Source organism: Felis catus, chromosome C1 (assembly GCF_018350175.1).
Source record: "Felis catus isolate Fca126 chromosome C1, F.catus_Fca126_mat1.0, whole genome shotgun sequence".
Lineage (NCBI taxonomy): Eukaryota > Metazoa > Chordata > Mammalia > Carnivora > Felidae > Felis > Felis catus.
Genome location: NC_058375.1, coordinates 155286445 through 155310490, shown reverse-complemented (window position 1 = coordinate 155310490; position 24046 = coordinate 155286445). Strand labels below are relative to the sequence as shown.

General features: G+C 36.0%; 1 protein-coding gene across 2 annotated transcripts in view; it reads left to right on the top strand.

The window, feature by feature from the left end:
• SCN9A (sodium voltage-gated channel alpha subunit 9) overlaps positions 1 to 24046 on the top strand; it is a 167090-nt gene that overhangs the window by 52824 nt on the left and 90220 nt on the right. For both annotated transcript variants that reach the window (XM_045033892.1, XM_019838208.3), the window contains exons 2-7: positions 10358 to 10665; positions 18044 to 18162; positions 18512 to 18601; positions 19152 to 19280; positions 20763 to 20854; positions 21835 to 22044. In XM_045033892.1, coding sequence (XP_044889827.1) covers positions 10408 to 10665; positions 18044 to 18162; positions 18512 to 18601; positions 19152 to 19280; positions 20763 to 20854; positions 21835 to 22044 — 898 coding nt within the window. In that variant the 5' untranslated portion in view covers positions 10358 to 10407. The remainder of the gene's footprint in view (positions 1 to 10357; positions 10666 to 18043; positions 18163 to 18511; positions 18602 to 19151; positions 19281 to 20762; positions 20855 to 21834; positions 22045 to 24046) is intronic.

The window sequence follows — 24046 nt, the reverse complement described above, 5'->3', positions numbered from 1 at the left end:
GATATATGGAAATGTCCTATCTTAATCCTATCTTAATCCCTCTAATCAAGAAATTAAACAAGAAATTCAAGTTGCTTTCTACAAGAAATACTGAAAGTTGTCAAAAAGTTTACTGCTAAAAGAATTCTATGGGAAATATTTTAAGAGAATAATTACATTTTTTAAATGTAGATTTCGTATGTAAGACAAAGTATGCTGATAATAATAATCATCACCAAAGCATAATTGATATTACAAAAGTATATGGACATAATACACACATATCCTATCTGAACCACAACAGAGTTGACACTTTGACATTAATAAATCAATTGGGAAGTACAATTTAGCATTCCAGTATTAGGTAGCTGCCATGGGGCCAAGAAAGCAATAGAGGCCACTGGGACTTTTGCCAGTGTAAGATAATGGGCAGAGCCCACATTTTCTCCTTTCAGTCATTTAGGTAAACATTGGTTTCGGGGTTCATGTATGTGATTTCTGGGAGATTCCCAATTTGGACCTCAAGCATGTTCAGTAATCTGCCCTAATCTCACTCTCAGGGGTTATTCCTATGTGAAAGGAACCAGGAGGTATTCCTATGAAACAAGACCCAGAGGACTAAAGGAATCCCCGAAAGCAACTTCCTGCAGGCTGCTTCTGATATTTGACTCCAGGAAAACAGTTTTCAGAACAGTAGTCTATTAGCAGCCATACCAAGCATCCAGAGTCCCTAAAACTCTATAAAGACTGCCTGTGACGTTTCTTACTTGAAGGAAGGGATCATTCTTGTACTCTGTTCACAGACTCCATTAATGATATTTAAATGCTTCCCAGAAGGTGAGCCAAGTGGAAGAATTCATTTTCTTTTAAGCTTGTTCAGAAATACCTTAAATTCAAAAAAGAAAAAAAAATCTTAACTATAGCTCTTGAGCCACATAACTTTGTCTAATTAAAAAAAAACGTATTTTCCAACTCTCCATATAAAGTTCAAGGCAACAAAGATAAATTAATGGGAATTTCCTTAAATAAAGGACATTCAGTAGCAGTCTAAACCTCTGAGCAATCAATATTTATCCTAGGATTGCTTGCAGTGCCTAATATCATCTTTTTTAAAGTAACTGGTTGTAGTCTACATGCTTCAATGATTTCAGTCTCAGAAGGGGTGCATATCTTGGATTTCGAAGGTCACATACATAGCTAGTAAATGGCAAACCCAGGATCCAAACTCCAGGCTTTCTAGCTCCAGAACTTGCACTTGCATCACTAATGTAAGCCAAAAGTCTGCTTCTATTATACATATGTGTGAAACATGTTTCATGTTTAAAAGGCTAGTAATTCCTATAAACTGAAATATCCTCAAATGATGAAATTAATAGCTCTTAATTACAGGTGCATAATGAGATTTACCTAAGCAAGGAATTCAAATGGAAGGACAAGTTAATACTATTAACAGCACCATTTTTTCATGATAGCTATGTGCAAAACTCTCTACATACCATCCCAATCTTAACCAGTCTTTGAGGCAGTGATTATTAACATTTTTCAAAGTAGGAAACTGAAGCTCAAAGAAGGTAAGTCATCTGGACAGAGTCAATAGCTATAAAAGGTAGAACAAGGTCAAGATGATTACTTATCTGTGAGCTACTAGAACCAGTTTGGATTTTTCTGTATTGAATACAAGTGTTCTTCATGGTATACGTTAACTATCCCTGAAGGATTTTATCTATTTTACATTTTTTAAGTTTATTTATTTATTTTGAGAGAGAGAGACAGAGAGAGAGAGAGAGAGAGAGAGAGAGAGAGAGAGAGAGCACTCACATGAGGGAGGGACAGAGAGGGAGAGAGAGAATCTCAAGCAGGTCCCACACCCAGTGTGGAGCCCAGTGCAGGATTGGATCCCACGAACCATGAGGTCATAACCTGAGCTACCAAGAGTTGGATGCTGAATCAGCTGAGCCACCCAGGCACCCCCTATTTTACATTTTGGAATTTGAGCTGTATTTCCAATGTCTTGCAGAAACTCAAATTTAAAGAGAAACTAGAAACTCAGTAAAGAGAAAAATTGTTTTTTTTGAAGTGTATACACTCTTAAATAGTATTCATAAAGTTCTTTAGTTCTTAGTATCTTTTAGTATCTTTGTGGGTTTTTTTTGCAATGTTGTCATTCCTGAAAGTTAGAAGATCAGAGATCAGCTTTTTTTAAAAAAAGTTGAGGTATAATTGACATATTACATTATGTTACTTTCAGTTGTATAACATAATGATTTGATATTTGTATACCTTGTGAAATGATCTTTGCAATAAGTAGTTACCATCTGATATCATACATAGTTATACATTTTTTTCCTTTTCCTTTTGATGAAGACTTAAGATTTACTCTCTCATCAACTTTCAAATATTCAGTACAGTATTATTGACTATAGTCACCATAAGAGATCAGCTTTTTAAAACAAATACTTGAAAAAATAGATGTAACTCTTGGTTATTTTACAATAGGAGTAGGTTTTCCTTCTTCTTGCTGACCAGATTGAAGGATGAGTGAGGATAGGGCACCGCAGCCAGGAGTATTGCATGCGTCAAATGAAAATGGAGGGAACAAAGGATGCAAGAATGTGGTTTCTGGGCCTCATCGAGATAAAGTGATGTGAGCAACATGAGTGATGTTTAAAATTGAGAATTAGAACTAAAATTTACATGGCGAACAACTTGCTTTACTTTTTCATTGTCTTGAATTTTACAGCTGGAAGTATTCTAAGGGAGAGAGGGCATTTTTGTTAACCTTGCATCTCTTTCTCTCCTCTTCTGCTCTCTTTTCCTGTTTGGTTTACCATCCTCCTTCCATCGTTCAACATCACTTCTCATTCTCCCTTGTGTCTTCTCAATCCAGATTTTCTTTCTTTAACTCAAAGAAACACATAAAACACATAAAATCCATCAGAGTTCAAAATAAGTGGTGCTTTTCTTGAATGGATTTTATGTTTACCCTTTCAATTTTAAAATGGAGTTTTTAAACTTTGATATTTTACATTCCTACTCTTCAAATAAAACAAAATCCAAAAAATTTTGGGCATCTTTAATTGAATTTGTTTTCTCTTACTAAGTAGTAAAACCTGGTCACTAAGTTGCGTGTATTCACCAGATGTTTTCAATTTAATGCATTTGTTGCTTTAAAATGGTTCTTAAAGGGGGTTCACATCAATAATTTATACTCTTTAAAAGTAGACAAGCTTAGGACCTCTTCCCAAAAATTTATTTTGGTATTACTTGGGTAAGCCCTGGTGGCTGTATTTTTTTTAAGTTATACAGATGATTCTTTTATACACTCTGGTTGAGAACCACAACGGACCATACCTTTGTTTTGACATACACATTTTTTTTGGCAACAATAGGGACAAATAGCACTTAACTGCCTTCTTACTATTACCTAACATAAGTGAAAAGAGCTTTTAAAACATAATGCTTAAGAAAATAATAGGGAATAGATTCGTTAATTCCATACTATGGATTCTTGGTGTTAGTATAATGTAATGCCAATTTCTAAACCTAATTATGGAAGAATTGGTGTCAGATTCAGTGAAATTTGATTTTACTGAAAATCATACCTTCAGCAAGCCAGCCATGTATGGTACCTGAAAAAGTATTCCCTATTCATCTAACAGAGAAAGTAGAAGACACATTCCTTACCCTGTGGGAGTTTGCAATGTGACACGTTATGCCTTTGAAAGAGAGGTATTAACAAAATAAATTTCCAATTGTCTCCAGTTTACCCTAATATATAGATTATGGGTCTAATGTATAGTTTTGTTTCAAAACTTGTCTTTATTATTGGAGTTCTAAATTTTCACTAGAATTATCTTTTTAACTGAACTTCTTTCATACTTTTCAGCCTGATAACTCATGATTAAGTTTCTTCTATCAATTCTTTTATTATTTTCTCTCTTCCATTTGCTGCTCCCTCTTTTGAGACTGATGCTGGGACTCCCGAAATTATTGCACATCTTCTGAATTTTATTGTGAGTTTTCCTTTGCTCTTTTACTCTACTGTATTAGGCAATCTAAAGTATAGAATGCTATGAATTTTTTTCATGTATATGTACTTGTGTGACCATCACACAGACCAAGTATAGAACATCTCCATACCTGAGAATTCTCACTTGTGCCCCATCCTTGTAACATACCTTTGAAAGGTAACTAAAATTCTGACTTCTATTTCTTTTCAGCAAATATTACATCAAAAATTTTATTTTGATGGTCATGCCTTCGAGAATTTTTATTCTTTTTGATTCCCCCCCTTTTTTTTTTTTGATACCCTATTCTTTTCAGTAAGAGATTATCTTCTAAAATCTCTCTGAGAATACTAATTTTAACCCCTTCATATTACTCTATGTTTGACAATTTTTTTCTTTCTTCTAGAGTTAGGAGTTTGGTCTGTTCATCCCAATCCTTCAGTTTTATGTTTTTGGTCATCTTTGATTACCAATTCATCCTTAATTATCTGTTAATAATTTTGAATGAAAGACTATGTTGCTGTTATTCAGGGTTGCTTCTGCCTTATGTGGGTCTGTTTCCCAAACAAATCCTTCCTTGATGGGGAGGAATGCCTGTAGGCTTTGTGTGTGTATCTGGTTTGCTACATTTTAGGATATGGGCAAGGAAAAGGCAAGAAGAGTCCACCTTCATAGAAAATCCTAAATAATCTACCAAAATGCCAGGGCCAGTAAGAGAATTTAGCAAAGCCACAGGGCACAAGGGTAATTAATATTATGTAAATAGGTTCAGTTTTATCATTTTAGCATCAAACAATTGTTCCACTTTGTTCTTCAAACCAGTGTTTCCAAAGTGTCTTCTGAAGAACATAGGAGAGATTAATGTGTGAAATGCAAAGGGTTCTGTACGGACTTTAGGTTTCCCTGGGGAAATAGGTGGGGAAGTGAAGATAATTGAATTGAGAATAGTGATGGGGGCTTCAACCCTAACCGAATATTCTTATTTCTTCAAAAAACAAAAAGTTAAAAGTCCAAAGCAAATATGGGAAACTGTTAAAGTTTGTTAAATCTAATACTTTCTACACTTTTCTGTGTGCTTGAAATATTTCATAATTTTTTTATTTCTGGCATTATCAAAATAAAACAGCAACAACAGAAGAGTTTTGTGATCTAGCAGATTCAGGGTCTGCTACATATCAATTCTGTCAAACTCTTAAATGTGTAAAGTCCCTAATTGTCCAGGGGCAGAGAAATTTATTTGTTTCCTACTCCAGCATTTTCCAAATTTAGCCACAGAACTTTTTCTTATGACTATCAAATCATATTGCATTTACAGACAGCAGCTTTTGATATGCTGCTTTATAATTTATACCCAATTACTTACCAAAATAATTTGAGGAATTATTCAGTGAAAATGTAACACATTTAAATTAGAAATATGGGAGGAGTCTGGGTGGCTCAGTTGGTTACACATCCAAATTGATTTTGGCCCGCGTCATGATCTCACAGTTTATGAGAGATCAGGCTCTGCACTGGTAGTATAGAGCCCGCTTAGGACCCTCTCTTTCTCTCTCTCTCTCTCTCTCTCTCTCTCTCTCTCTCTCTCTGGCCCTTCCCTTCTCATGTGCACTCATGCTCTCTTTCTTTCTCTCTCTCAAAAATAAGTAAATAAAAACTTAAAAAAAATAGAAAGAGGGGCACCTGGGTGGCTTGGTCGGTTAGTGTCTGAGTCTTGATATTGGCTCAGGTCATGATCCCAAGGTCATGGGATCAAGCCCTGCATAGGATTCCGTGCTGGGTATGGAGCCTGCTTGGGATTCTCTCTCTCTCCCTCTGCCCCTCTCCCCTGCTCTCTGTCTCTCTCTCTCAAAAAAAAAAAAAAAGGAAATAGAAATTGAAATTCAAAACACATGAGAAAAAGGTAGTAAATTAACCTGCCCTGCTTCTAGTAAAAATGGAAATGAACACCATAGGTGGTCTTATCTCAATTAATTCAGAGATTTTCTTTTTATTATTGGTTTAGTCGGGGGTTAAATTTAGCCTGGAGATAAATCCCACTGCTTCACACTTGAATATAGAGGAGGAAGCGGGGAAATATGACTTGCAACATTGTTGGGTAGAATAATCCTTAGTCAACTTGTTTTCTGACTTATTTAATTGTGGGCCAATTCTGTAACTTCTCTGCTGGACAGAAATGTTTCTTTCTCTCTTCTGACATTCTCAGATGAGTGTAGGCTATGGCTTCTGGTTTAATCTTCTCACCAGGGGAAACTTGTCTTTCTCTCTTCTTCGGATTTGCAAAAACTCTTCAGTGTCTTCTCTGGTTTTCAATGATATGAAACTTTGTCCTCTTGTCCATCTTTGTTTTCATTGCAATGGGAATTTGGAAACTAGGGGATGATAAAACATGGGATAACCATTGTCATGAACTGGAAGCTGACAGTGCTTTGACTGGGAAAATGTATGAGGAAAAAAACAGATGATAGATACATAGATAGTACATGCATACATGCATAGAAAATAGGTAATAGGAAGAGAGTACAGAATAAATACTTTTACATCTATTTCAACTGTAAGAAATCCTAGATACGAGGATACTACCTTCACTTTTTGTTTTCAGTAGTTGTGTAAGTATCATCTAACATGAGGCTAATGTGCAATATTGAAAAGAAGATGCAGTCATACTAATATTAGTAAGTGGGAATATGGTAATATTATTTCTCAAAATTTTAAATTAAACATAAAAAGAATAAATATTGATTGATTTTATTAAATGTATTAAGTTCAAGTCAAATAAATTTAAGTGCATCTTTTCAAAGTACTTTTTTTTGGACAATAAATGCATGATATCTTCATTATAAAAATTTGAAAAATAGGGGCGCCTAAGTGTCCAACTTCGGCTCAGGTCATGATATCATGGTTCATGGGTTCAAGCCCCATGGCGGGCTCTGTGCTGGCAGCTCAGAGCCTGGAGCCTGCTTCTGATTCTGCGTCTCCCCCTCTCTCTCTGCCCCTCCCCCACTCACGCTCTGTCTGTCTGTCTGTCTCTCTCTCTCTCTCTCTCAAAAATAAGTAAACATTAAAACCAGATTTAAAACTTTGAAAAATAAAGAGTGCCTGGGTGGCTCAGTTGGTTAAGCATCCGACTTCAGCTCCAGTCATCATTTTATGGTTTGTGAATTCTAGCCCTGCATTGGCCTCTCTGTTGTTAGCACAGAGCCCACTTCAGATCCCCTGTCCTCCTCTCTCTCCCCTCCCCTGCTCACACTCTCTCTCTCTCAGAAATGAATAAACATTTTAAAAATTTTTTGGAAAATAAAGAAAGGTATAAAAAAAGTAATAAAAGTAACCCATGTTCCCTCAGCTGTGAATAACCCTCATTAAATATATTGTGCCTTTAATTTCAGACTTTATGTACATTTAAAAAATTGAGATGAGTATACATGTATGTGTATGTGTAACACATATATTAATTGTCCATTATAAGATTTTATAATTTATTAAATAGTCTTTAAAAGCAGTCTTTTTTTTTTTTTTAAATGTAGGCGTTATGCCCAATGCAAGGCCCAATATGGGGCTTGAACTCATGACCCTGAGATCAAGACCTGAGCTGAGATCAAGAGTTAGTTGCTTAACTGACTGACCCATCCCAGAGCCCCTAAAAATTCTAATTCTTTAAATACCACTCAATTTTTCATTATATTTTCATTTTTTATTTACTGAAACCCTGACTGTTAGGCTTTTAGATTTATTATATTTTTTCAATATTATGCAAACATTGCAGTAAACATCTTCACAGATGGGACATCTGAGACTATTGCTTTTGGATAAATCTTAGAAGGGAGGTTATTTGGCAATAAAAATGAATTAACATATTTAAGGCCTTTGATGGATATTGCAAAATTCTCCTCTAAAAGTTTGTACACATTATTTATTCCCATCATCCAGATGGGAGGCAGTGACTTCCTCTATACCCTCCAAACTAGAGGATGATGATGGAATCTGATCTGGTTGTAAACAGATGCTTAGTATCTTTCTTCACTTTATCCTGTCCAGGAAAATACCTCCCATGCATGGTACCAGTGACATGAATCACCCACCAGCCCTGCTGTCTGTATATAGTTTAGTGAATCAGAATATGTATGTTGAGGGTGTGCATGAATAGAGCATGAGGGGAAGAGAAAGAAGGGAAAAAGAAATAGGGAGAGTAGAACTGGGGATTGGACATCTGAGTTCATGACATCTACTTACTTACTGTCAAATAATTCCTGAAAGAGGTGACATTTCCAGTTGAATGTAGGGAGTACAAAAATGTCAGTTCTCCAGACATCTTTTCTCCAAGAGACAGGTATGTGTACGCTGAAGTTAATCTTTCCCTCACCTGGATGATTTACAAAAGTGTTGAAGAATCTCCTAAACCAAGTGGAAACTGCACTCGCTGCCTTATTTCTCAGATTGATGTTGGTGCCAGTTTCTAACAGGCTACCAAGGTCTCTTTTAAAATACATAGACTTCTGGTAAGGATTTTCTTATACTGTGCCCAAATAACTGAGGGGAAAAGTCATCGACTGTGTTCTACACATAATTGAAGTTCATTTTGTTTGGTATGGAAATAGAGTCCTGGAAAAGAATAATTTTAGCTTCTCCCACTTCTTTTCTGAATCTATATTATCTGTGTTCTCACTACTGTGATTTGCTAGATTTTTATATTTAGCATTGGAAAATAAAAGAACAGATCATGGCTTCTCTTAGGTCACCCTCCCTCTGGCTTTGGTGATATTCCTTACTATATACAGCTTCTCAAGCTGTTCACAATGGGCCGATGTATTAGAAGTTGGTGTGTCCCAATTCTCAGGCAAACCTAATGCCAGAAGAAGAAGAAGAAGAAGAAGAAAGAAGAAGAAGAAGAAGAAGAAAGAAAAAAAAGAAGAGACTCATTTTTTTTTTAATGGAGAAGTTACAAAATTACCCTGACTCACTGGAATAATGAGTTTGTTATTTTCAAAATAAGAACTGTTATTTTTATGCTTTTTTATTTAGAACATTTCAAAGTAATAATATATAGAAACTTGACTTTTTTATTTTGTATTTTTCTTTTCTGTAGGTGTTGTAATGTTTTGTATACACATATAAATTATTTAGGGAAGTCATAGTTTGAATGCATCTCATAGGGTGTTTTTTGTTTTGTTTTGTTTTGTTTACTTTTTAAATTGATTCTGTCACAAATATGTTCTGAATCTCTTTTCTTTTTTCTTCCTAAAACATTTCTCCAAATTGTTTTTAATTCAAAATGAAAAAAAAATATTTTTTTCTGGTTTGTAAATGGGTATGTAATTGTGAGAAAATATAAATATGCAAAATAGAATAAAACAATGTTTCCACCACATCATTTCACAGAAATGAGTTTCCCTATGACAGAGAAGCAGAGGTTGTGAGTATGTTATGAGATTAAGACAGAAGAGAATCAGGTGATCAGAGAGGCAAGAGGAGAATCTGGAGAGTCGTACTCTCAGAAGCACTGTTGTGGGACGCCTGGATGGCTCAGCTGGTTGAGCGTCTGCCTCTTGATTTCGGCTCAGGTCATGATCTCATGGTTCATGAGTTCAAGCCCCATGTCTGGCTCCATGCTGACGGTGTGGAGTCTGCTTGGTATTCTCTCTCTCCCTCCGTCTCTGCCCTCCCCTGCTCTCTTTCTGTCGCTCAAAATAAGTAAAATAAACTGTAAAAAAATAAAGAAGCACTGTCATAAAGAATTTTAAATAAGGAAGGTTGATTCAATAGCACTAAAACTAAATACAGATGAAAAGTAAATAGTTTTTTTTTCCATTAAATTGTCACTTTTTTATTTTAGAAGCTGGGAAGTATTAAAATCAAATTTATTTTTACATGTTAGAATTTATTTTTTAAAGTTATAATCTATAAACCTTTATTTTTTAATATGAAATTTATTGTCTAAGACCAAATTTTGTTTTAAATTTTTTTTTCAACGTTTATTTATTTTTGGGACAGAGAGAGACAGAGCATGAACGGGGGAGGGGCAGAGAGAGAGGGAGACACAGAATCGGAAACAGGCTCCAGACTCTGAGCCATCAGCCCAGAGCCTGACGCGGGGCTCGAACTCCCGAACCGCGAGATCGTGACCTGGCTGAAGTCGGATGCTTAACCGACTGCGCCACCCAGGCGCCCCTAAGACCAAATTTTTAAATAAAGATGGTTAGATAGCATGGAAAATAAGTCTTGCACATAGTAATCCCTTAATAAATGTTAATTCAACATAATAATTCTGTGAACACATTACTTCTTGTAGTTGAAACCAAAAATCCGTTTTTTATTTTTTGTAATGTGCCATATCTTGCTAGCAAACACCTATCTCTTTCTTTGTTTCCACTTAGGCCTCTTATGTAAGGAGCTGAAGGGGAAATAAAATATACAGGATGAAAAGATGGCAACGTTGCCTCCCCCAGGACCTCAGAGTTTTGTCTACTTCACAAGACAGTCTCTTGCCCTCATTGAACAACGTATTGCTGAAGGAAAAACAAAGGAACCCAAAGAAGAAAAGAAAGATGATGATGAAGAAGGCCCAAGGCCAAGCAGTGACCTGGAAGCTGGCAAACAGCTGCCCTTCATCTACGGGGACATCCCACCAGGCATGGTGTCAGAGCCCCTGGAGGACCTCGACCCCTACTATGCAGACAAAAAGGTGAGTTTATTGGGACCTCAGTAGTGCAGTCTCTGCACTACTCTGTTGGCTTCTTTTGTACAGAGAGATACTTCAAAGTTTTTTAAATGTTTATTTATTTTTGAGAGAGAGACAGAGACAGAGCCTGAGCCAGGGAGGGGCAGAGAGAGAGGGAGATGCAGAATAAGAAGCAGGCTCCCTGCTCTGAGCTGTCAGCACAGAACCTGATGTGGGGCTCGAACTCATGAACTGCGAGATCATGACTTGAGCCAAAGTCAGACACTTGACTGACTGAGCCACCCAGACATCCCTGTACAGAGAGATATTTTAAATTGAGAGTAAGTGGAATTTAGTGAAAAACCAGATAATGACAAAAATGTTCAGTTACATATGTATGTGGGATATTCAGAATTTGTACTTTTAATTTTTCATCCAAACTGGTTCTGTCACTGACACGTTATTTTGATATCCTTAATCTTTTAAAATATTCAGTACCATGTTCTGCCTTTTGGGACCTCACATAGATGCATACCTGTAGGAACGGAATTATTGTCAGCTGAGAACTAAGACCTCGGGGTATGTCCAGAGTGCGTTCGCATGCAGGTGCCAGCTGAATTTATGGGGATGTGTAAGATCCCCATTATTAGTTGAATAACTAATAATGGGAGTTTAGACTTCTGCTTCATTTAGGGTGTTGAAAAACGGGGTCTGAGATAGAGAAGTGGGACATAAATCAGAAAATGTTTCTATTGTTCAAAAAAAGAAGGGGAGGGGGGCGCCTGGGTGGCTCAGTCAGTTAAGAGTCCGACTTCAGCTCAGGTCATGATCTCATGGTTTGTGGGTTCGAGTCCCGCGTCAGGCTCTGTGCTGACAGCTCAGAGCCTGCAGCCTCCTTCGGATTCTGTGTCTCCCTCTCTCTCTGCCCCTCCCCCACTCACACTCTGTCTCTCTCTCCTTCAAAAATAAATAAACAAAAAAATTAATAAAATTTAAAAAAAAAAGAAGGGGAGGGAGTATCTCACAAAATTACTCAGAAAGTTGAGGATAAAGAAAGGCAATTGGAATGAACAAAGAGGATGAGCTGGTAAGCTTTTTGCAGTTTGTGTTCAGGGGTGGGAAGGAAAGCAAGAAGGTGGTGGAGAGCAAATAAAAAGAGGAAGTGGATAGCAGTACATTCATGCTGAAAAATCTAAAAAATTTTCTGCCAGAAAGGCAGAATTTATTGAGGCTCCAAATAAATTGAAAACTTTTAAAATATAGGATAGAAATAGCACCTTGAAAGTAAAAAAAAAAAATAATCCTCAGAGAGAAAAATACAGAAGGTTGGAATCATGTAGCTAGTTGCAGATGTTAATAGACAAGGTACAAGCTAAGGCCAGATTGTATTTGCATTTGAAAAGTAGAGAGAAGGGGCGCCTGGGTGGCTCAGTCCATTAAGTGTCCAACTCTCGATTTCACCTCTGGTCCTGATCTCACAGTTCATGAGTTCAAGCCCCGCATCAGGCTCTGTGCTGACAACACGGAGTCTACTTGGGATTCTCTCTCTCCCTCTCTCCCTGCCCCTCCCTTGCTTGCATGTGGGTTCTCTCTCGCTCTCTCTCTCTCTCTCTAAATAACCAAATGAACTTAAAAAAAAAAAGATGGAGAGAAGTCTTACTGAGACTTGAGGGGCAAATAGAGGTTGGATTTAAGAGTCCTGATACATTGAAGTAAATGCAGGCACATCAGAGGAAATGCGTGTTACATGATGTCAATATTTTCCACACCACAGGAATGGAAATTGTCCTCTGAAAGTCAAATGCTGAGAGTAACAGAACTGAGAAGGTGTTTTCACTTTAGGGAAATGGGAGAGAGTTTGAACCACCTGCTGTAAAGGTTATTCTGTTGAGAAAGTGAGAAGTACAGCTTTCCTGACACAGTAGTGGACACAACCAGGTTGAAGTTAAAGTTGACTAAGAGGAAACTCTAAAGGATTAGATCGGCAGTTCTGTAACTCTCCAACATTGCTTTGCCGTATAGCACCTGTAGACTTTGAAAGGTCAAGAAAGACAAAATAAAGCCCATTTTAAAAAATAGTTTAAGATATAAATGAAGGGAATATTTCCTGATAAGACATCTAGCAACTAAAGTAAAATAGAGAACATATTAGAAATAACCTGAGAAATATAAAACATGATGAGGTTACATTTTGATAGTAGAAACCCATCTGCCTCAGTGGTAGTTACTATGAACAGCAGTACCTAACACTTGCTTCACATCACAACAGGCTGGCAGCACAGCATTAAAAACCAGAATACCTGAGTAGCCCTTGAAATACTATATAACATTCTAATTAATCAATCAGTATTCTGACACAGCAAGGAAGAATGCTAATATGGATTAAGGATTGCTGTGTCAGGCACTAGACTTTTTATATAAATTAGCATGCATATTTATCATAACCTGGTGAGATAGGAAGAAATACCCTGTTTTTATTTATTTTTTTAAGTTTATGTATTTACTTTGAGAGAAAGAGAGGGAGGGAGAGAGAGTATGAGCTGGGGAGGGGCAGAGAGAGAGGGAGAGGGAGAATCTCAAGTAGGCTCTGTGCTGATGTGGGGATTGATCTCATGAACTGTGAGATCATGACTTGGGCTGAAATCAGGTTGGAGGCTTAACTAACTGAGCCACCCAGGTGCACTTACCCCACCCCTCTTTTTTTTTCTTTTTTTTTGGTAATATCCTATTTTTATTTTATTTTATTATATTTATTTATTTATTTATTTATTTATTTATTTATTTATTTATATAATTTTCATCAAAATTAGTTAGCATATGGTACAACAATGATTTCAGGAGTAGATTCCTTAAGCCCCTTCCCCATTTAGCCCATCCCCCCTCCCACAACCCCTCCAGCAAACCTCTGTTTGTTCTCCATTTTTAAGAGTCTCTTATGTTTTGTCTCCCTCCCTGTTTTTCTTATTTTTGCTTCCCTTTCCTTATGTTCATCTGTTTTGTCTCTTAAAGTCCTCATATGAGTGAAGTCATATGATATTTGTCTTTCTCTGACTAATTTCACTTAGCATAATAGCCTCTAGTTCCATCTATGTAGTTGCAAATGGCAAGATTTCATTCTTTTTGATTGCTGAGTAATACTCCACTGTGTGTGTGTGTGTGTGTGTGTGTGTGTGTGTGTGTGTGTGTGTGTGTATATATATATCACATCTTCTTTATCCATTCATCCATCGATGGACATTTGGGCTCTTTCCGTACTTTGGCTATTGTTGATAGTGCTGCTATAAACATTGGGGTGCATGTGTCCCTTCGAAACAGCATACCTGTATCCCTTGGATAAATGCCTAGTAGTGCAATGCTGGGTCACAGGGTAGTTCTATTTTTAATTTTTTGAGGAACCTCCATACTGTTTTCCAGAGTGGCTGCACCAGTTTGCATTCCCACCAGCGGTGCAATAGAGATCCTCTTTCTCTGCATCCTCGCCAGCATCTATTGTTGCCTGGGTTGTTAAAGTTAGCCATTCTGACAGGTGTGAGGTGTGTAATACCCTATTTTTAGATGAGACAAAGGGCTTGGGGAAATTAAGCAATGTGCAAAATGTTACCCCCCAGTAAGTTGTAGATTTTTAAAATTCAATTTGGTTTGTCCCCCTACTGAGATATTCTATTATACCACATCTCTTAATATAGTCTAGTTTCTGTTGTATAGCAACCACTATGGTAACAACTTCACAAAAGCAAATTAAATAATGATGAGTAAATAAGACAGGCAAAATAAAAAGTACTTTCTCATTTTACTTATTACTTCATCCTGAAAAATTCCTGGCTCAGAATGGATACCTACTACATTTCCCATTTCCAAAGGGGGTCTGGATGTTACTTAACCAGCCACTTCTTAAGGAGGAAAGGAATCTTTCCGGAATAACCCCCAAGGCATAGACATACACTAATACTGCCTTAAAGTAATTTGGGAGGTATGGGAAAACGTTTGCATTTCAATGGAGGATTCTAGGCCTATTAACTAATGGAATGATGTTGGCTGTGATAGACTAATTTAATAGAGAACATTTAGGATGGGACTCCACCTCTTTGCCTTGGCCCCAATTCCTTTCAAATAATATAACACCAGCCACATCAAAAGCCTAACTCACATTTGCATCAGTATAGTTGAGTTGAACTAGGTCAGACAAAGCAATCTATTTTTCATGGCTCTCTATTCTTGACGTGGTTACAAAGATCTAAAGGGATAACCAAGTCTTTTTATTTTCTTTTGGTTTGGAGCTTTAGATTATCAATTTTTTTGTGTCTAGCTTTTCAAACATTTCTTGATAAAAGTAGTTTTGACTTTTGCTTGCAAACTTAGAGTTGCTTGCAACTTTGTGGATTGATTCCTCCATGTTTCAAGTTATTCACACTAAGAGACAAAAATTTTATTTCTGCTACATTATAATTATTACTAGTATTAAAAATCTTAATGACCCCTGGGGGTCAAATCTTAATGACCACCTGGGTGGCCCGGTCGGTTAAATGTCCGACTTCAGCTCAGGTCATGATCTCACGGTTCATGAGTTTGAGCCCTGCATCGGGATCTCTGCTGTCAGCACAGAGAGCTCACTTCAGATCCTGTGTCCCCCTCTCTCTCTGCCCCTCCCTGCTCACATACGTTCTCTCTCTTAAAAATAAACATTTAAAAAATATATCTTCACTCTTAAAAACTGAGAATAAACTGAGGGTTGATGGGGGATGGGAAGGAGGGGAAAGTGGGTGATGGCATTTAGGAAGCACCTGTTGGGGTGAGCACTGGGTGTTGTATGGAAACCAATTTGACAATAAATTTCATATCAAAAGAAGGAAAGAAAGAAAGAAAGAATAAAAAATATATCTTAATGACCCCTAATTTGACTTTGGCCCAGACTTTAATTTGTATTTGAGTGTAATTATCAATGCTTTGTTAAAACAAAGAACACTTGATAAATTAATGATAGAAGTTAGGGCTTCATTTTTTATGTGATGAATATATAAGTGCTTTTTAATAGTGTTATGCAGTGCTTTTATTATAAGTGAAACTTTGTGTCTTTAAGAAAGAATAAATTACTAATTACCCTGTGCTATGGGTATTAAGAGGACAGGTACAATGGCCTACTGTGCTTTATATGTTACCTATAATTTAAGCAGCTGCTACCAATATTGACTAAGAATTTACAATGTGCCAGAAACTTAAAAGCTTTAAGTTAAATCTTAAATCTTGATACACTGTGCTTTTTAGAAGGCACTAAGTGCTGGCTCTCAAGTTGTTAAATGGTGGATCTGGTATTTAGAATCACATCTGTCTAAACCAAACATATGTTCTTTGGGTACCATATTTGTCTAATTTTATGTTCAACAAACTCTTAAATAAATGGGCAAAATTAAAATAATTTATTCAGACTTTGATATCTATGCATTTCATAGTAGGATTTTGGAATTTACTAAAGGGACCTATACTGACCCCCCACATTTCATAGGCTTACCTATTTTTCCTGCCTATAACTAACTCCTGTGTGTGTGTAAACCCAGATATTCCTAGAGAAGTTCTTGAAGTGAATAAACATTGGGAATTTAAATTTAAAAATAGCAAATGAATTGTTTTTTGTAAACATGTCAAGCACAAGGTAACTTGATCTGGCTAAATCTAGACAGTAATATGATTTTCACATTAGCTCAGCTGATGTCTGATTCAGGAAGTCTCCCTGATAATTCTCACCTGTGTGTGACCATGTCTCTTTCGTACTGTCACACTCCTCCATTTGTATTTCTCTGTATTATACCTGTCACATCTTGCCTTGTATTTGAGTTACTGTGTATGCATCACTTTTCTATGAAGTTTCTTGAATGCAAGACTCATGTCTCATTTATGTTCAAATGCCTTTCATCACCTCATATGCCATAGTTGTTCACTACACAATTGCAGAGTATAATGAATGAATTCTAAAAAGCACAGTGTATCAAGAGTTAAGAAAACAGTGGTTGTACTCAAAGGCTATATATTAATTTTAAAGCTAATTTTAAGGTAAAAGTGAATTTTATGTTAAATTGTATTTAGTCATAACCTGTGTAGTGAAAGTGACTAGGAATATGAAAAGACATCTGAAAGTAATAGATTCTGGTTCACTTTCTTGAGAACACTGCCACATACAATTAAAAAGCAAGATACTTGAGGGGCGCCTGGGTGGCTCAGTCGGTTAAGTGTCCGACTTCGGCTCAGGTCATGATCTCACGGTCCGTGAGTTCAAGCCCCGCATCGGGCTCTGTGCTGACAGCTCAGAGCCTGGAGCCTGCTTCAGATTCTGTGTCTCCCTCTCTCTGACCCTCCCCCATTCATGCTCTATCTCTCTCTGTCTCAAAAATAAATAAATATTAAAAAAAATTTTTTTTAAAAAAGCAAGATACTTGAACTTAGGTCCCCAATTTGGTGAAAAATATTTATTACCAGAAGCCCATTCATGAACTTATATAAAATTCAGATTAAACAACAACAGAAGACCAAGTCAATGTCTTCTAAATAACACAGGTAATTTGCCTATCAACTATAGGAGAATAAGACAAAAAGTTAAAATTTGGTCTTCTTGATTTCTAAGCAAATTTCTTAGATTGTGTTAATGTTTTGTTGTTGTTGCTGTTTATTTATTTGAGTTTTAAAATTTTTAACTACATACCAAAACTGTGGAGAATGTCACTTGTGTAATGATTACATAACACATTTCAAGAATATTTGGCTCATTTGTATTATTATTTTTTAAATTACTGTGGGTAGTAGCAAGCAAGTCCTTTAATTTGTAATCTTTTCTTTTAGCTATTATTTATATTACATCTAAAACAAGAAAATTGAACTGGTAATAGGATTTTCTAACTCTAATATTCCTTAAATATATGAGAATATGTTTTTGAAATGACTCATATTTTGGAACACTTACTATTAGCCATGACAATAACCAACAAGTACTAAAATTCTCAAGGTGTTATGGCAAAAATCAGGGATAGCTAGTTTCTATTTTGTTTGCTTAAAATACACTGATGTGAAAGAAGGAAATTATATTCTAAACTAATTCCAGTGGCCACAACTTAGTGTTACTGATTTGGGTGTTAAAAGGATATGAAAAAGAGAAGACATTGTATTTGAGGAGTTCTAGGCAACCCATGCTCATAAATGGCTCACTTCTTAATTTACTAAGAAGAAATAGAAGGAGTTCATTGGCCAATGTGATCTAAAGAGTTCAATTAATGTCAGTGGTACCACGTTGCTTGAGTCTGATGGCAGTGTTCCTTTAATGTGAGACTACCACAGGCAGAGGTAAATTGCTGATATAAATGTGTGAGGGTGAAATTTCAGATTCTCAATTTCATGTTGTTTTCATTTTCTCCTACAGACTTTCATCGTGTTGAACAAAGGGAAAGCAATCTTCCGTTTCAATGCCACACCTGCTTTGTACATGCTGTCTCCTTTCAGTCCCCTAAGAAGAATATCAATTAAGATTTTAGTACACTCATATCCTTTTTAAATTGTTTACTGTTAATGGTGCTTTAAAATGTAAACTTTGCTATTTTATTCAAATGTGCATTTTAGTTCTTGTGTACCAGAAAAGACTCTGATTTTAGTGTACTGATTTCAGTATAATTTGGTGTAAGTCTCTGCGAAAATTGGGAGAATGGCAATGTTAGCATTTTAGGATAAATTACTTTATATATTACTCCCTTGTTCAAAGAGATAAAAAAGTTATAAAAATCATTTAGAATTATTTTCTAGGACAAAGTTGTTAGCATTTTAACAAGTGTCATTATCAAATATTAAAAGTTCCCACTGTGGTCTTTTATCAAATTCCTTGATTCTAAGCTACTTTATTCAGCATGCTCATCATGTGCACTATTCTGACGAACTGCATATTTATGACCATGAGTAACCCTCCAGACTGGACCAAGAATGTAGAGTAAGTGGGTATAAATACATTTTAATATGGTCTCACTGTTATTTTAATCCTCTCCTTTCCCGCCAGGAAGTTACCACAGCTCTAAAAATCGTGGTGTTTATCTTCCCATATTATATGGTTGCTTTTCTTTCAATTATTTTTTCATCCTCTGTGGTGTTAACCAGTTAGCAGTGGAATAGAATAATTGTTACAGTCTTTTCTAGAAGAATGAATTTATCAGATGTCCTGCCTTGTTCTTAGACATGTTATATATTTCTTATCCTTGGGTATATTTCTGATAGGAGTAATGTAGGACTTTTCCAGGCAGATCTAATACCTGTGTTCTCAGTCATTTTGAATACCTCTACTTTCTCTAAGAGTATCTAATATGGGCATTTTGAGATTTGTCTGGAAATACCTTTATTGTAGTTTATTCCAATACTTCAAGTGGATCCATAAACCAACAGCCACACTCTAATAGATGGCTTTTTTGGGTTGATCAGAAAAAAATAAAGATTTATATTGGTTCTATTCTTCTCATATTTAATATGCCATTGGATTATTTGTCTAGGTACACTTTTACTGGAATATATACTTTTGAATCACTTGTAAAAATCCTTGCAAGAGGCTTCTGTGTAGGAGAATTCACTTTCCTTCGTGACCCATGGAACTGGCTTGATTTTGTCGTCATTGTTTTTGCGTAAGTACATTTAGTTTTTTTGAAATGGCAAACTCATGAAAATGACAGAGAGCACAGTATTCCAGTAAAAGTAAGCCTTTGGGGTCTGACTTTTCCTGCAGGTAATGGTTGCATTTAAAGGATACTGAATGAAAGGTAGTCATTGATAGGCAAATGATTAATTTTTGAGAAAGAGCATTTCCCATTCAAAAGTGTATGACATCATTAAGATTGATCATCTTCTTCATGCTCAGCACTTGGATGGATAGTATATGCAGTGCAAGTGAGTTCATACTTTGAAAACTGATAAAACCTGTAAGAATCACAGAAAAATCTCAAGCCTTAATTATAAAGTACAGTGCTCCTTTTATTAACCTATATTATGAAACTATTATACTATATTAAAATACAGAAGTAAAATTTTTATAAGGGCTGTCACTGCATACTAACCTTAACTTTAGTGCACTGTGTATATGTTATGTATGCCATCACAGTTTATTTTAAGAGGAAAATATTACATTAAAATATAATTTTAATTTATTTATACTGCTGCTCTTTCCCCAAATATATTTGCCAGAAACAGTCAGTTGTTTTTTTTTTTTTTTTGAGTCTCCAAACCTAGATACAATGTTTTTCCCTCTATCATCTTGAATTTTAAAACTAATGCGGGTTCACTGAAGGAATTTAGATAATGCAGAAGGGTCTTAAGATTTCTAGTTTCCCATTCCCTCGCCCCCACCCCCACCTCCTTGTCTATCAGGCTCCCTTCTTTTATGGTCACCTGACTGCTGTAGGTGCACCCGCCACCTGCTGACAAGAGTCAGCATTGACATCAAGTCAAAAGAAGGCTGCCTTTTCTCAGGGCTCTAATTTTTTATTGAGATATAATTTATATGCCATAAAATTTACCCTTTTAAAGTATAAAATTCAGTGTTGCTTTTTTAGTATGTTCACAACATTGTACAACTGTCACTGATTTCTAATTCCAGAATATTTCCATCACCCCCAGAAGAAATCATTTCTATTCCCTTCTCCCCCTAGTCCTTGGAAACTAGGAAACTACTCATCTGTTTTATGAGTCTATGGATTTGCCTATTCTAGACATTTCATATGAATGGAATTGTACAATTTGTGGCCTTTTGTTTCTGGCTTCTTTCAGTTAGCCTACAGTTTTCAAAATTTGCTGCTGACATTTTATAGGATATTAAATATCTATATTACCATAATGTTGAGGTCTAATGATTGAAGCATTTGATTGTTTATTTAGATATTTAAAGTATTTGAAGCCATTTTAATAATATATTTGTATTTTACTCACATAAAAGGGATTGAATCAAATCTAATCAAATTGAATCAGTTGTGTTAGGGGAAAAAAAAAAAAGACTTGCAGAACAATCCATTTAAATAAGCATTTCCAAATGTAGGCAATACCTTGACTTAAAGGCACGGGTAAGTATCATAGATTCTATCTAAATTCTGAATAACTCTGATTTAATTCTACAGGTATTTAACAGAATTTGTAAACCTAGGCAATGTTTCAGCTCTTCGAACTTTCAGAGTGTTGAGAGCTTTGAAAACTATTTCTGTAATTCCAGGTAAGGAGTGATTGGTGTGGAGCGTTAGGCCACTCATAACTCCAACTATTTGGGAGTTGTTCTTTGTTTGTTTGTGTGTGTGTTGTCACTGTGTTGTGTGTGAACTCCCTATTACAGATATGTGACAGAGTTTGTGGACCTGGGCAATGTCTCAGCGCTGAGAACATTCAGAGTTCTCCGAGCACTGAAAACAATTTCAGTCATTCCAGGTGAGAGTGGGGTTAAACACCGGGGCTGACTTTGATCTTTTGGAGCCAAGACAAGAATGACTTTCTCTTACACAGTTCTAATTAAATTTGATTTCTTATGTTTTTCACAATCATTATTAAAAGTCAGCCTTTGAGTTTAATCAATTGCATGGATCTTAGAGGATGAAGATGGCCATTTGGCTCACATCTCAACTTGAAATTTTCCCTCCTGAATAACAGCTCATTTTCCATTTTGTTTAGCCAGGAATGAAAATTTCAATTTGTTCTTATTGCTTTTCATACAGTTAGGAAAAGAGATTTTAAATATCAGCATGGGGGTATTGCATGACATGTTTTTTAGCTTTCCACAACAAACCATTTCTTAACTGAATATTAGCAACGTGTCACTATATGCTGCAATTCAGCCCCTTTCTTTTAATGTCATTATAGAGAGATGGTTTGTTTGACAAGCATTTACTAAATTAGCACTTTGAAAAATTATTTTTACAGGTGAATATGGATATGGCTTGAGCAACCAAATTATTCATTTTGACAATGTGGTTACTCTTTGGGCTATTTTACAATTTTTATCATTTGCTGTGATATATAGAAGCAAAATATATATAAACATTAAATCTACCCTTTTGAGCTACTAGCTTTTTTTGAACTAGGCTCTTTAAGGTCCTTGATTTGATGTAATGCATGAATTTCTAGAAAAGCTCATGTTTTGTTTTTATTTCTCATTCAGAGGCTTTATTTTATTATGAACACTTTTCTCCCCCCTGCATTCAGGCCTGAAGACCATTGTGGGAGCTCTGATCCAGTCTGTGAAGAAGCTCTCTGATGTCATGATCCTGACCGTGTTCTGTCTGAGCGTGTTTGCACTGATTGGGCTGCAGCTGTTCATGGGCAACCTGAAACATAAATGTCTGCGGGATCCGCTGGAAAATAATGAAACATTAGCAAGCATCCTGGATACCCTTGAAGAAGAAGACTATAAAAGTAAGATTGTCCCTGCAGTTGTTAAGAGGTTGAAATAAGATTGTTCTCTTTCAGCCTGGGTGGCTCAGTCGGTGAAGCGTCTGACTTCAGCTGAGGTCATGATCTCAAAGTTTAGTTCATCAGAACTAGTTCTGTACAAACCATATGAGTTGGTCTGTGCACACAGTCTCAAAGTCTGCTTAATTCATGAGTATATTTTAGAATGTTTTACAAAAAAGCCCAAACTGCATGTTTTCTGAACAGTTGTCCTCTAACACAGCTCCTCTTGCTGGAACTATTGATGAATTTGGGTGAGAATGAGACCAAGCAAGTTTGTGCTTTCTGTCTAATACCTGCAGTGTGTATGTCTAATATTGCCCATATGAACCCATAAACCTTACTGGATAATTGGATCCAGAGGTGGGGGGTTTGGGGAGGAAATCAAGACACCTTCCAAGTGTATGTACCTTTGACAGAATGAGATCAGAGAGTAAAGGTCAAGATTCTCCTTGGATTATGAAGAGTACACATCATTTTTTTTCTTTACTAAATGTGTATTCTCCCACTCACTGGGGAAGATAAAAGCAAATAAAACCTAGCTAATATAGTAAAAGGATGTAAATAAAGAAAACATAAAAAATTATTGAAGCCTAAAATGAAAAAAAAATGAAAGTTTTGAAGTAAAATACTTAATGTATAATTCTTTACTACCAATGTTTGGTGAGGAATTTAGCATTTTTTCCCTTTTTATTTTTACTTATTTTTTCAGTTTCTGATTTTGATTAATATGATCTTAAATGTTATTTTCAATTTCCAAAGAATCTCTAAGTTATATACCATAAAAGTAACATATCTTATAGATAATTGTTGACATTTACAATTAACAATCAGTTTACAACACTTACTTAAACTTAACTGTTTTTTCCTCGGATCACTACCAGTTCTTTTATTTTGAATCGTGGTCCTATTTTTGAGTTCGTAATCTGAATGACTTTTTAACCTCTGGCATTACTTCAAGCAATATTTTTCAAAATGAGTAGGAAGAGCCTTGAATTTTGCAGTGTATCTTCATATTGCATTTATTACAAATGAGTGAAATAACATCTTAGTGAACAATGGAATTTTACACCAAAACCTTCTCCCTTAATTCTATAAATTATTCTTTATTTTCTTCTGAAATAGAGTTTTAGGGAGAAAATGTTTGTGTCCAGTCTGAATTTGGTTTCCTCACTTGTTCTCTGTGTCATAGAAGCCAGGTCTCACTGCAGTATTTATTTGGATATTTATGTAACAGCATGTGTTTATTAAGTGCCCCCTAAGCTAAGCATTGTGCAACTTTCTGGCACAGAAATAAGCTCTCCTTTCACAGAGCTTATATTCTAGTAGGAATGAAAAACTAAAGGAAGGCAACAGACAAATAAAAAACATTGCACGTTATAATAAAAGCAATGCAAAGCAAATAAATCTCAGGGGCTGAGATACCAACTAAATGAGAAGACCTTTCTGAGGAGATGGCATTTAAGTTACCAAAGTGAAGATCTAAAGGACAATGAGAAGCCATAAAATAGTGTAAGTTTTGGTGAGAGTGTGTGTATGGGAGCTACTACTTGAGTTAGAAAGAATAGCATGTAGGAAGGTCCTGAAACAAGAAAGAGTATTATGTGTTTAAAGAATGGAAGACCACCAGTATGGTTAGATTTTAGCAAAGTGGGGATAGAATAGCAACAGATAGAGTGAGAGAAAAAGGCAGGGGTCATATCACGAAGGATGTTTTAGCCCATTGGAAAGGAGTTTGGTTTCATTTTATTTGGTTTGGTTTCAATCATTTTGTTTGCCATCTGGAGTACTGATTAGGCAAACAGGGGGTGGTAGTCTAGAATAAGGAAAACCATTTAGGATGTTTCTGTCATTCTGAAAGAGAAGATTGTGGCTCCATCTAGAGTGGTGGTGGACAGTGAAGAGAAAAGGGTTATGTCAAGATAAAATCTATAGAACTTGCTGATGGATTAGAGAAGAGAAGAGG